The sequence below is a fragment of the Trifolium pratense genome, linkage group LG5, assembly GCF_020283565.1.
Source record: "Trifolium pratense cultivar HEN17-A07 linkage group LG5, ARS_RC_1.1, whole genome shotgun sequence".
Classification (NCBI taxonomy): Eukaryota; Viridiplantae; Streptophyta; class Magnoliopsida; order Fabales; family Fabaceae; genus Trifolium; species Trifolium pratense.
In genome coordinates this window covers 47,367,866-47,382,367 of record NC_060063.1, presented here as the reverse complement: position 1 = coordinate 47,382,367, position 14,502 = coordinate 47,367,866, and the positions used below count along the sequence as shown (strand labels likewise).

Below are 14,502 nucleotides of genomic sequence, written 5' to 3'. Positions count from 1 at the left end.
TAACTAAATTTCTTAAACATCGCGTAAACGGTTATTTTTTCTTATATTTGTGTTCGAAAGAAATATGATTTTTGAGAGATAGATGATAGAAAGACATGACTTTTCATGTTTCTAGGCATGGTTTTGTGAAAGAATTTACCTAGGGGTTTTGAGAGAAGAGACCTATGGTTGGAGGTAAATGTGTTTTTTCAAACTAGAGGGAGTGTCTTTTAATGAAACATCTAGGGAGGAAAATGCAATTCCTACTTTTTTTTTTATTATCCCCTTAATAGTTATTACTCTCTTCTTTCAATTCTTAAATTTTCTTTCTCATATCATTAATGAAAAATAATTTTGTAAAATAACTCATAATTTCTCTTTTGTGCATCTTTGTAAGATCTATATAAAACTAACTACATTTCTTAAAATGCGTGAAATGATCAAAACGACTTACTAATTTATTTGTATTAGTTGTTTTGCATAAATTCAAAAATAAGTCAATTCAAATGAACCTAAAAGAGTCTTTAAAAAAAACATTATGTGGCTATTATTTATTTATAATTTATTTACTACACAAACCATTAATGGGATAAATGTTATCAAAGATGCACAAAATCAGACATTTTTTTGAAACATAAGTAAGATACATAAAAAAATAGTGATTCCAACATATAGTATGATAAATAATGTTTTACGGAAGTGTAAAGGTAAAATTACATTTCAGTTGTTTTTCTTATATGGAGAATGTTAACTTTTGTCCTTAAGGCACATGTTAAGAAGATAAATGTGAAAAATATTTATTGAACTTGTGTTGTATTCAATTGTCTAAGCATTAAATTATTTGTATCATTAAATGCTATATATTTTTATTTTTAGGTAGCTTAACATGTGCCCTTAGGGCACAAGTTAACATAACCCATATTTTTTTTTTGTCAAATAGTCTAGTAGTTAGAATTTCACCTTTAAAGTGAACAAGTGGGGTGTTTGGAGTACGAATCATGACCCCTATATAGTGATGTCCCTATTAATTAAGGGTGTGTTTGATCTGCTAAAAAATAAGTGACTGGACAAGACAACTTCTGTGATACTCTGTTTGATTTTAAATCTGTTTTTTATACTGGACAAACTGAGAGCCATGGAGACAGGACAAAAACTGAAATTTTTGTCCCCAAAGAACCACGAGACAACTTTTTGTCCTCAGCACAACTTGTCTAAAATACCAAAATAACCTTTTGTCCACCAAACATCGTACGACACAAAATTTTGTTTAATATCTTAAATGTTTGCTCTGTGTTGTTCTGTTTGTACTATCTTGTATTGTTCTGTCCAATATTTATATTTTGTATATCAAACGGACCCTAAGTATATTGTGATGTCTTATTAATTAAGTTAAGCTAATGGGGTACTTTATCAACATTATCTATTAGTTATAAACCGTGAAACCCTTGAACTTCCTTCCTTTATTCAAATTGAGAGACCTCGTGTGCCTTTCGCTTTTATTTTGGATAATATAAACTTGTAAGGTGATAATTTTCAATATTGAATTCAAAAATATTATTAACCATGGTTTGAATAAAGCTAGTACACGGCTTTAATTTATTAACTCTCGTCTTTATTTTTTTTCTTTCTAATTAGTGGAAAAAAAGTGCAACTGAGATGATTAATATGCTTCGAATTCAAGTAAAAATAAACAAAGTTGCTAATTGCTATACAGATGTTCCGAGAAATAAGAAATTAACACAATTACACACATGTGAATTTTATTTCCATCTTCATAAATATGTACAACCATATAACATGCATGGTATATAATATTACAAACCCATAGCACAAATGTACATAAAAATTTACACATATCATATCCTTGAAGCTAGCTATATATGTAGCTACGACCCAACAAGTAAAGGCCTATCAAGGTTTATTTAGCTATATAATATTTATATTATAATAATTTCACACACAAAATATTGATAATATATATTACACACAAACCATGCATGGTTGACCACAATCTCTAATCATCAAGGAAGACTTTGAACTTGGCAGATTGGATCAATTGGAGCATTTGGACATTTGTGACAATATATAACACAGACTAATTCAAGATGTCCATTCACGCACTCTGATCTCGCTTCAGCACATTGCTCAGGTGTACCTTCAAACTGGGCCTCAACTTTATAGCCACTCATAATTGTCACAACAACAATGAGAAATAAAACAAATGAAACACTCATCAGTTTTGCCATAGTACGTACTATATGATCAATCAGAATATTAATTACTCTTTCAAACTTTGTTTTGATTGCATGAATGAATTGCTCCAAAAGTTGCTCTCAATTTATAGGACTAATGTTTTGCTTAATTGAAGTGGAATGGATAAAATTTCATTTTGCGTGAGGATGATTATTTTCAAAAAAATTGAAAACGTGAGGGAATTTTATAGAGCATTAAATATTTTCTAAGTGTGGTTTCCTTTTATGGTTGTAGTTTTAATTTGATTAGCTTATATTTATTAATTATATTAAATAGCAGTAATTAAATGGTATAATATAGTTTGTTTATTGAAGGAAAATGGTATAATATATAGATGGCATAGGGGTTTGTGGTTGGTGTGGATATTATATCGTACTCAAAGCATTTTCTTGGTTACATGTTATAGCCTATGAAGTCCCGTTATTTCAAAAATAACGAAGTATCGTCTCCGATATGTGTTTGATATCGATACTCGTCCAGTACATTTTGATATTCGTATCAGAGAAGTATCGGGCAATTAATATTATTTTTTAAAAAAAATTATCGATACGTGTCGTATACATCTCTGATACGTGTATCATAGAAGTATCGGTCAATTAATGTTCTTTGATGATGGAAATGGGGGAGAAGAGACTGATACAATTTGTGTTTCTTCTTAAATAGTGAATGTTAGATAATGATGTTCTTTATGGATTGCCAACTATATATATATATCTTTTTTGGGTGGTATCGATGATTTTTTTTTTTTTTGGATAGTACTAGTTATGTTTTTTTTTGAAACACTCATCATTTTTGCCATAGTACGTACTATATGATCAATTAGAATATTAATTACTCTTTCAAACTTTGTTTTATATTTTTCTTTTGATTGCATGAATGAATTGGATCCAAAGTTTCTTCCAATTTATAGTACAAATATGTTTTGCTTGCATGAAGTAGAATTGATTAAATTTGTTTTTTGCGTGAGGATGATTATTTTTAAAAAATTGAAAACGTGAGGGAATTTTGTATAGCATTAAATATTTTTTTAAGTGTGGTTTCCTTTTATTGTTGTAATTTGTAGTTTTAAGTTGATTAACTTATATTTATTAAAACCTTAAATTAAATAGGAGTAATTAAAATGGTATAATATAGATGGCATAGGGGTTTGTGGTTGGTGGGGATATATTGGATTACATATTATATTATCCATTGAGTTTCAATCGAATTTTTGTTAAAAACAAAAGGGTTAATAAGTGTTTATCTTTTTATAATGTTAGCGAATTTTGATTTATCCTGTAATTTATTTTTTATTCTCCTCTTTTAATGTAAAGATTTCATTGTTTACCCCCTAGTGGCAACTTGGATTTGGAGTCTTCATTTTTGCTTACGTGGCAAGCCTAAATGAATTTTTATATCAATTTTTATTTATTTTAATAATGAGATGTTGCGTTCCCAGTTTTCCTTAAGCCAAGCCCAAGCCACGTCTCTTCCTTCCCAATTGACATAAAATCCGAAAACTGCACGCTGACTTCGAACTTCCGAAGACAACATATGTAGAAGTGAGCCAAGCAATCTGTTGCACACTTATTTTGATTACCAACTTATCTCTCAAGTAATTGTGTCGTTTGATTGAACTATAACATGAATGAAAGGTACAAAATATGATGAAAGTAATGAACAAGTGATTTATGTAATGACTTAGGAAAGCCATAAATGTGTAACTAATATGTTTAGTCGATGATGATGTTTTTTTTGAGGAATACTAGAATTGTGTAGTCGTTGAGATGGTTCATTAAGAAGTTGTTGTGAATTTGGTTAAAAGAAAGGCAATCAAAATCAAGAATATAAGCAATAATAATAAAAAACGATAAAGGTGTTATCCCATATTTTAGCTCAAGGTAAAATATGTTATAATCTCCAGTTCCAAAGACATTTATTGCTATAAAAAAACCTGTTGAAATGGCTTTAGGTAGCCTTAGTCTTTAATGTCTTCAAGATCAAGAGAATCCTAATGGAAAAGCTTCATAGCTCGAGACTGAAAGAATCTTTCGATGGAAGCCAATGAATCGAAGTAGTCAAGAATTATGGACTTAGAGCATTTTTATCATTTAAGGGTGATTCGACTTCGACGGTTACAACGGTTTACAGGCCTTGGTTCATTTCAAATGCAAAGGACGCGTGGCTGAAGTTTAGTAGTTTAACGTTAGGATAGACGTTGCTTAGTTTTCTATAAATAGAAGTATGTGTAGTCGAAGTAGAGGTCACAATTCATTTACACAAAATCTCAAACACTCAAAGTATCCATGTTAAGGCGAGAAACGAGTTACTCGAGAAAGATGTATGAATCGGTGAACCTTTACAATTTCTTTGTAACTTTTACATTATAAATGCAAATTTATGTTTCATAAGTCTTTACTTTCTTAAAGCATTTACGAATTCTGCTTTTCATTAGTTCCCTCGTTCGAGTGAACTTGCTTTAATTACATTTAACATATGTTTCAGAAATTAAACATATTGTTCTTTTATAAAGTAAGGATGTCTTTAAAGATAAACTTCCAAATTTCCTTTAACAAAATGCATGAACAATTGTCCCGAGATTTACTAGTTGATCTCTCAAGTAATTAATTTAAACTAGCGGTTGTTTACCAAAAATCAGTGTAAACAAATTGGCACGCCCAGTGGGACGGGTTGTTTTGTGCAATTTACATTGTTTAAAAGAAGTTTATTTTCTAAAAATCCTTGTACAAGTATTAAGGCAGTTAGTGTTTATAGTTTGTGTTTTGATTTTGTATGCATTTGAGAAGTGGTAAATCTTTACCAAATTTAACTAGTGTCAAATCTAGATCAAAAATGGTTAGACCACCAAATAATAATCAAAACAATAACAACAATGTCCCAAATCCTGAAGGACAGCCAACACAAGCGTCAATTAGTAACGCTACTGTCATGGCCCAAGGCTCTGGAACATCTGCTTCGAGCGTTCCTGCAGTCAGTTTTGGGAATATAGGGGTAACAATGCCCTCAACGAGTTCGACTGTATCTGGGTCGATATCTTCGTTAGTATCACATGGTATAGGGGGCAGTCAGCCTGGTGCTGAAGATGTAAGGAGCCCCATTCGATCGTTTCTGTTGAACCAATCAGGATTAGGAATGCCAGACTCTCTGATGGCAGGCTTACATAATTCTAACCCAAATCCTGACAGGAGTACCATGCCTTCCCCAGCAGCCTCTGTTGTGGGAAATAGGACCAGAGATATTGCCTTACAAAATTTAACCAATGTAACTATGATGTCTTTTCGACAACAAATGGACGAGAGTAATCATGAAATGGTTAACACTCTGACTTCACAATTGGGGACTATTTTGAACCCCTTAATCAACAATACAAATAATAATTATCAGTTGCTAGCCCATCAGATGGGGCGGATTGCAGATTTCTTTGGTACTCCTACAATGCCTAACCAAAACCTTCAGCCCATTCGAAACCAAACACAGGTTCAGAACCAAGGGTTTCGTGTGAACAATAAAGTTCCAAACGATCAAGTACCACAAGTGGTACAAGAGGAACCACCGGCTCCAGTGGCGCACCATGTGCCAGAGCCTGAAGTAATTTTGGTTAATCGAAATCAGAATGCTGACGAAGTGGTTCGAAATGTGCAAAGAAATAATTTTGCGCAACAAGATAACTTGGCAAATTTAGTCGAAACTATTTTAACTCAAAATGGTTTCAATGTTGGCCTACATAGGCCTAACTTTATTTCTCCATTATCTGAATACGTATTACAAACTGAATTGCCAAGGGGATGGAAGATCCCCAAATTCACAAAGTTTGCTGGGGACACAACTGAGTCAACAGTGGAACATGTGGCAAGAAATAATTTTGCGCAACAAGATAACTTGGCAAATTTAGTCGAAACTATTTTAACTCAAAATGGTTTCAATGTTGGCCTACATAGGCCTAACTTTATTTCTCCATTATCTGAATACGTATTACAAACTGAATTGCCAAGGGGATGGAAGATCCCCAAATTCACAAAGTTTGCTGGGGACACAACTGAGTCAACAGTGGAACATGTGGCAAGATTTTTTGCCGAAGCAGGAAATTTGGCAGATAACGAAAATTTAAGGTTGAAATATTTCCCAAATTCCCTTACAAAAAATGCTTTCACGTGGTTCACAACTCTCCCCCCCCGTTCGATTCAGCATTGGACTCAATTGGAAAGGGCTTTCCATGAACAGTTTTATATGGGCCAATCTAAGATTAGTTTGAAGGAATTGGCCAGTGTCAGGAGAAAGACACCAGAGTCCATAGATGACTATTTGAATCGATTTAGGCTACTTAAGGCTAGATGCTTTACCCAAGTGCCTGAACATGAGTTAGTCGAAATGGCTGCTGGAGGCCTAGATTATTCAATTCGAAAGAAATTAGATACACAACATCTAAGAGATATGGCACAATTAGCAGATAGGGTAAGACAGGTCGAACGCCTTAAGGCTGAGAAGGCCAGATCATCGAAGTTTCAAAAAAGGGAAAAGATTGCTTATGTTGAAACTATAGATGATGATGATGAGGAATATGTAATAAACTATGGAGACATAGAGGATAATGAGATTAATGTGGCCGAATTAAAACCTGGGCCCCCTTATGTCTGCAAATTACTAAAACCTTCGAATGGAAAAAATCCTGTCGAACCCAAAAATGATAAATTTGTCGCTAAAACTTATTCGTTTGATATAACTAAATGCGATGAAATATTTGATTTGTTGGTTACTGATGGCCAAATTGTTGTTCCAAAGGGACTGAAAGTGCCTCCCCTTGAACAGCAAAAGAAAAGAGGTTTCTGCAAATTTCATAATTTTTTGGGTCATAAAACCTCACAATGTGTTCTTTTCAGGGATCTGGTTCAAAAGGCTTTAAAAGATGGAAGGCTGAAGTTTGGAGAGAAATCCGGACACAAGATGAAAATTGACGAAGATCCACTACAAATATCTGATGCTTCCTATGTGGAACCGGTCGAATGCTTGATGATCGATGCCATGGACTTATCAGGAGGCGCTCAATTAGTTTCTATTCCAGAGAATGAGTACTATGAGAAAATGAAAGTAGTCTATCCTGGGGCTGAAGAGGAACTGATTGATTTTCTACAAAGGTGTAAGCTTAACAAGTCTGAAGTGATGCTTTGCCCAAGGTGCAGTGCTGTATTCGACAAGAAGGCTACTGAGGGCCTTAACAAGTTTATACCATTCAGAAGAAACAAAGAGAATTGGCCAAACTCAAGGCCAATGAAAAAACAGAACATGGCGCATGCTAAACCAATATATCAAAGGTTGGGCAACCCAAATACTTTTGTGCCATCCAACAAATCACCAATGAACAAATGGGTTCATGGTCATGCATCCAACTTTGTCAGAAATTCTGTTGACAAGGGAAGTTCGAGTCATTCTGTTGATTCGAAGAAATATGCTTACAGAAACAATTACAAGGGAAAGAATCCCATGACCCGCACACAATGGCGTAGGCATCAGCGCCAACAAAGGCTCTCCCTTCAAGAGGCTCAAAAGACTGAAGACAACAAAGGAAAACAGGTTGTCGAAGTGGCTAGAAGGCCTCTGAAAGAAAGATTGACTCAACCAGAGGATGATCAAAAGGTTGAGAATGAGTTTGAAGGAGAGAACATGGAAGATGAGGATCTCCTCAATTCAGATCCCGAGTTTGATGTGCTGGTGAACGTAGTTTCGATTCTCCCTGCTGAATATGACGTGTGGTCAGAAGTGACTGAAGGGGAGGATGAATTCGATGAGTCTGAATTGGCTTTACACAGGCCAATGTGTTATTATGTAATGAATAATGGCTGCTTAGAGGAACAAATGGCCAATTTTGAGAGGCCAACTGAGGGAATGAAGAATCATTTGAAACCCCTCTTTATTCAGGCCAAAGTAAACAATGTAGGGGTCAACAAAGTGTTGATCGATGGAGGAGCAGCAGTAAACCTGATGCCAGAATTCATGATTACCAAGATTGGTAAATTCTCTACTGACTTGCACCCCCACAACATCGTTCTTTCGAATTACGAAGGTGAGACTGGTTTCTCGCTGGGGGCAATTCAAGTCGATGTGGCAGTTGGCAGCACTGTTAGGCCAACTTTGTTTTTGGTTGTAGCATCGAAGGCCAATTATAATCTGCTTCTAGGAAGGGAGTGGATACATGGTGTTGGAGCAGTGCCTTCGACTCTCCATCAGAGAGTAAGTATTTGGAGGGATGATGGTGTGGTAGAAAATATCGAAGCTGATCAAAGTTATTTTAGGGCTGAAACACACCACATAACCAAGCATTCATTTGATAAGAAATTGGCGAATATATCGCCATGCACTGAACAGGGATATGCCTATGCCCCTGCTGATAATGTCTACCATTCTGTCAAGTTGGATCCAACTCATGGATTCATTTGGGAGAGAGAGGAGATAGATGAAGGTCCACATGTGGATGAAGGCAAAGTCCGCCCAACTGGGTGGGACCTTGAAGAGTACTACGATGACTGAGCCCAATGCTTGGGCCAAGATTTCGGCTTATATGGCCGAAAACAAGATAAAGATGGCTTTAGAAGCCACAATGCTGCAAGAAAATATGGCTGTCGAAGCCAACAACTGTGAAGATGGCAAATTATTGCCAATAACTCAAAAATTGGACTGCATCTATGATGAAGAACCATTAGGATTTGAAAAGGATCCTTCCAGTTCCAATCAAAAGATGCAGGCCCAAGACCCTTTGGAGGAAATAGATATTGGAGATGGCTCTATCAAAAGGCCAACGTACATAAGTGCCAATATCCCAAAGGACTTGCGTGATAAACTGGTCGAACTCCTTAAAGAGTTCAAAGATTGTTTTGCTTGGGATTACAATGAAATGCCAGGATTAGACAGAAATTTGGTCGAACATAGATTACCCATTCGACCAGACAAGAAACCAGTTAAACAATCACCCAGAAGATTCGCACCAGAAATCCTATCTAAGATCAAGGAGGAAATTGAAAGGCTGCTGAGAAGCAAGTTCATCCGGACTGCCAGGTATGTCGAATGGTTAGCAAATATAGTTCCTGTCATTAAGAAAAATGGTTCTCTTAGAATATGTATAGATTTTAGGGACTTAAATAATGCTACCCCTAAAGATGAATATTCGATGCCTGTAGCAGAAATGTTAATAGATTCAGCAGCAGGTTTCGAATACCTTAGCATGTTAGATGGGTATTCTGGATATAACCAAATTTTTATCGCCAAGGAAGATGTGGCAAAAACAGCTTTTCGATGCCCAGGGGCTTTGGGTACCTATGAATGGGTCGTAATGCCGTTTGGATTGAAAAATGCTGGAGCCACATACCAAAGAGCAATGAACTCAATTTTCCATGATTTTATAGATACTTTTATGCAAGTATATATTGATGACATTATTGTTAAATCGTCGTCACAAAATGATCATCTGATTTGCTTGAAAAAGTCATTCGAAAGAATGAGAAAATATGGATTGAAAATGAATCCATTGAAATGTGCTTTTTGTGTGCATGCAGGAGATTTCCTTGGGTTTGTGGTGCATAAAAAAGGCATTGAGATAAACCAAAACAAGACAAAAGCGATTTTGGAGACTAACTCTCCAACAAACAAAAAGCAACTTCAATCCTTGTTAGGAAAGATCAACTTTCTGAGAAGATTCATTTCGAATCTAAGTGGTAAAGCTCAAGCTTTTTCACCATTGCTTCGACTCAAGAAAGAGGATATTTTTACTTGGGGGCAGGATCAGCAAGAAGCATTCGATGCAATCAAAAGATATTTGTCTAATCCTCCAACTCTGATGCCACCAATTAGAAATAAATTTATGAAGTTGTATATTTCAGCATCTGATACCACATTAGGTAGTATGTTAGCCCAAGAGGACGAAAATGGCGAAGAAAAGGCCATTTATTATCTAAGTAGAGTCCTTAATGATGTTGAAACTAGATATAGTAGTATTGAAAAGCTTTGTCTTTGTTTGTACTTTTCTTGTATGAAATTGAAGCATTATATAAAGCCTATTGATGTTTATGTTTATTCTCATTATGATGTTATTAAACATATGTTGCTAAAACCAATTTTACATAGTCGAATTGGGAGATGGGCTTTAGCTCTTTCTGAATATTCACTTTCATACAAGCCTTTGAAAGCAATTAAAGGCCAAATAGTGGCTGACTTCATTGTTGATCATTCAGCAATCGAATCACCTCAAAATTACATTGCTCTAGAACCATGGACTTTGTATTTCGATGGATCTAGACATCAACATGGTACTGGAATAGGTATTTTGATAGTCTCCCCACAAAAAATTCCTACTAAGTTCAAATACAGGATTAATGGTATTTGTTCGAACAATGAAGCTGAATATGAGGCTTTGATAGCAGGATTAGAAATATTGTTGAACCTGGGGGCAAAAGACATTAAAATAAAAGGTGATTCAGAGTTAGTGTTAAAGCAATTGACAAAAGAGTACAAATGTATCAAAGAGCATTTGATTCGTTATTTTGTCATAGCAAATGCGTTACTAAAACGTTTCGATTCGATTGACATTGAACATGTCCCTCGAATAGAAAATCAGGAAGCAAATGACTTAGCCCAGATTGCTTCAGGATATAAAGTGTCTAAAGAAAAGCTAGAACAATTAATAGAAATCAAAGAAAAATCGATTTCTAACGAGCCACTGCAATTGAAATTGTCACTACCAAAACTTGAGGGGGCAGAGATGTCACCAAATGACATAAATAATTCTGATAAAGAAATGAATTATGATGAACTCCAAATTTTGGTCATTGACAATTTAATAGATGGTGATTGGAGAAAACCAATTGTAGAATATTTGGAAAATCCAATCGGGAGTGCTCCTCGAAAGATCAAATATAGGGCATCAAATTATGTGATCATTGGTAATGAATTGTTTAAAAAGACCCTCGAAGGAGTACTTTTGAAATGCCTTAGTGAGAATGAGGCCTACATAGCAATATCCGATGTTCATAGTGGGGCTTGCGGTTCTCATCAATCCGGCCATAAGATGGAATGGCTTTTAGTTCGACAAGGCATGTACTGGCCATCTATGTTAAAAGATTGCATAGATTTTGCTAAAGGTTGTCAAGACTGTCAAAAACATGCAGGAATCCAACATGTACCTGCAAGTGAATTACATTCGATAATAAAGCCTTGGCCATTTAGAGGTTGGGCATTGGATTTAATTGGTGAAATAAAACCAGCATCATCAAAAAATCAAAAATACATAATAGTTGGTGTTGATTATTTTACCAAATGGATTGAGGCTATACCCCTGCCTAACGTTGATCAAGAAGAAGTTATAAGTTTTATCCAAAACCACATTATTTATAGGTTTGGAATCCCTGAAACCATCACAACTGATCAAGGTTCAGTGTTTACTGGTCGAAAGATGCAAGAATTCGCCAGGCAAACAGGTTTTAAACTGTTGACTTCGACACCTTATTATGCACAAGCAAATGGTCAAGTAGAAGCTGCCAATAAAATTATTATTGGATTAATCAGAAAACATATTGCTCAAAAGCCAAGAAATTGGAACAAGACTTTAAATCAAGTCTTATGGGCATGTAGAAATTCCCCTAAAGAATCAACAAATTCTACTCCATTTCGATTAACATATGGTCATGATGCTGTGTTACCAGTAGAAATTTATTTGCAATCTATCAGAATTCAAAGGCAAATGGAGATACCAACTGATCACTATTGGAGTATGATGTTTGATGAATTGGTTGATTTAGACGAAGAAAGGCTAAGAGCGCTTGATACTTTAAGTAGACAAAAAGAAAGAGTAGCGAAGGCCTATAATAAGAAGGTTAAATCAAAAACCTTTGACGTGGGGAATTTAGTTAGGAAAGTTATTTTGCCTATGGACAAAAAAGATAGAGTTTTAGGCAAATGGTCTCCGAATTGGGAAGGACCTTTTAAAATAATACAAGTATTTTCGAATGGTGCGTATGAAATAGAAGAATTGACTTCAGAAAAGCGAACATTGAATATAAATGGTAAGTATTTGAAAAAATATAAACCAACGCTTTTAGAAGTTAATATTAGCACAGAATAAAAAATTCGAAATGAAATTGAAATGGCATAAACGAAGTAAAAGTGCCATAAAAGGCAATTGTCAAGGTTACAAACCAAATAAAACAAAACCAGATAATTGTTCGAGAATTAAAAAAAAAAAAACATCAAAAGAAAATCTAAGACAAACACTTAGATTTGAAATCAGCATAATGGTCCTTAATAAGGCCAACTTCGACAGTCTGGATCTTGATTGCATCTTCGAGAGATTTGATCTCTTCTTTGATCACAGTGGCAGCACTGAAGTGAGAAATACCTTCTTTCGCAGCTTCGCGGATAGATTCTTGAGTGGTAGCAGCAACAGCTTCTTCAATCTTTGCACGCTTTGCTTTCTCTTCAAGAATCTTTTTCTCTCGATCAGCAATTTCAGCTCGAAGAGAATCTATTTCTGCCTCCCACTTGGAAATATTGTTGGTACATTCTTGAATCCCAAGACCTGGTTGCTGAACTTGTGCTTTCATTTGGTCAACTTTCGATTGAGCAGCCATGGCCTTCTCAAATAATGCATCATAAGCAGCTTGTTGACCAACAAGTTTCTGAGAGTTGCGTTTCAGGTTTTGCACTGTGGTAGCAAACTGGTCCAAGATCGATTCGAGCTGGATAACTTTTCCCAAGGTTTCGAGGTCAGTTTGAGGATTATGCAACTTGTTCAAAAAGGACTTATGCTTGAAAGCATTAGCAGGGTGTTCCTCAACTGATGCCAGGATGTCTCCATTGATGAAGTCAGTATATAGCTTCGAAATCAGAGAGTCTTGTCGAACAGAAGAATTGATTTCTGAGTCTGAAGCAGTTGAATTACTGGGTCCACTCGAACTTACGGGATCAGTAGTTGTTTTAGAAATCAGAAGTTTTAGAGCAGCTTCAGGATCATGAATTTGCAAGGAAATGAATTCTTATTCAGCGAGCCCTAGGCTGGCTGACAGCTTCGATGTTGAAGTTTCAGGTAGCAATTCTGATCCACCAGCCTCTGCTTCCTTTATGGCTTCAGAATCAAAGTCTTCTTCCTCTGAGGAAGTTTCATCAGCATCGACCTCGACTGTTGGATTTTCGTTCCATTCCTTGAAAGGAGAAGTCTTGTTATCAGTCTCTGCAGACATAGGATGCTCTGGTTGATCTTGACTAGGTTCTGGTATGATTTTTTCAGAAATAGTGGTCTCACTATCTTTGAGAGTATCACCACTAGACTTGTTCGATAGGATGTCCTGAAAAACAGAATCGAATATGAGGGAATATAACTTTACTTATTATAAATAAGAAAATGCAAGTAAAGTAGTACAAGTACCTCTGGATTGTTGTCTTGCTGGGGCATGTTGTCTGATTCTTTGAGTGTAGCATCAGGCATAGCAGCATCTTCTTGAACTTCAGCGTCAGGGGTAGGCTCTTGTTGTTCATTCGAGATCGAAGGAGATTTAAGGTTGGTTGCAGAAGGATCACTTGAGGACTTTGACTTTTTTTGTTTTTTATCCCGGGTTCGATCCTCTGAACTTTTCTTCCCTTCTTTCTTCTTTTCTTCTTTCCTCTTCGCTTTCCTTTCTTTCTTTTCTTTCTTTTCTTTCATCTTCTTTTCCTTCTCTTCAGTAGAAAGATCATCAGAAGTAGTTTCTGGAATGTTTGTTTCAATATTCACAGAAGGCTGGCTCCTCTTTCTCTGGAAACTTTGTTCTTCTTCTTCCTGCAAATAGAAGTCGAGATAAGAAACATTTGAGTTAATGGATTTGAAGGAACTGTGAAAGTAAGTTAGAAAAACTTATACCTCTTCTTCGTCACTGACGACTATTGTGTTAGGTTTTGGCTTCTTCGATGGGCCAGTCTCAGTAGAAGGAAGGTTGGTTTGTCTTTTACGTGCCTAGAAGAAGTAGGTTAGAAAGATAAAGATTTAACTTAGAATTTTCAAAGGAAAACAAGTTTCGGTTCAGTATGTACCTTAGAAGGCTCTTCAGACCCAACTGCCTTTGATGTTGTTTTCTCTTTAACTGTCTTAGCAGATTCTGCAGCTTGTTTTTTGGTAACTAGGAAACATAAGCAAAAGGTTAACTCGAAACAATATGAGAATATTTGGTAAAAGAGAGTGCATATATAGACAAGTTACCTGTAGTCTTGACTTGCTGTTCGATTCTCTTTATCTGAGGTCGAGTAAACCCACTCTCC

The 14,502-nt window shown here is 35.6% G+C and overlaps 1 protein-coding gene across 1 annotated transcript; it reads left to right on the top strand.

Annotated features, from left to right (window-relative positions):
• Positions 1-5,520: 5,520 nt before the first annotated feature.
• LOC123886810 lies at positions 5,521-8,754 on the top strand. The gene is made up of 3 exons (XM_045936093.1): positions 5,521-5,960; positions 6,171-6,560; positions 6,660-8,754. The coding sequence occupies exons 1-3, from the start codon at positions 5,521-5,523 to the stop codon at positions 8,752-8,754; spliced, it is 2,925 nt and encodes a 974-aa protein (XP_045792049.1).
• The last annotated feature ends 5,748 nt before the right edge of the window (positions 8,755-14,502 follow it).

Excerpts from the sequence above, each read along its gene's own strand:
- LOC123886810 (XM_045936093.1), top strand. The coding sequence starts at position 5,521 with ATGGACGAGAGTAATCATGAAATGGTTAACACTCTGACTTCACAATTG. Across the intron at positions 5,961-6,170 it reads TTCAATGTTGGCCTACATAG|GCCTAACTTTATTTCTCCAT; the intron begins GCCTAACTTTAT and ends TGGCCTACATAG. Across the intron at positions 6,561-6,659 it reads CGATTTAGGCTACTTAAGGC|AGATATGGCACAATTAGCAG; the intron begins TAGATGCTTTAC and ends ACAACATCTAAG.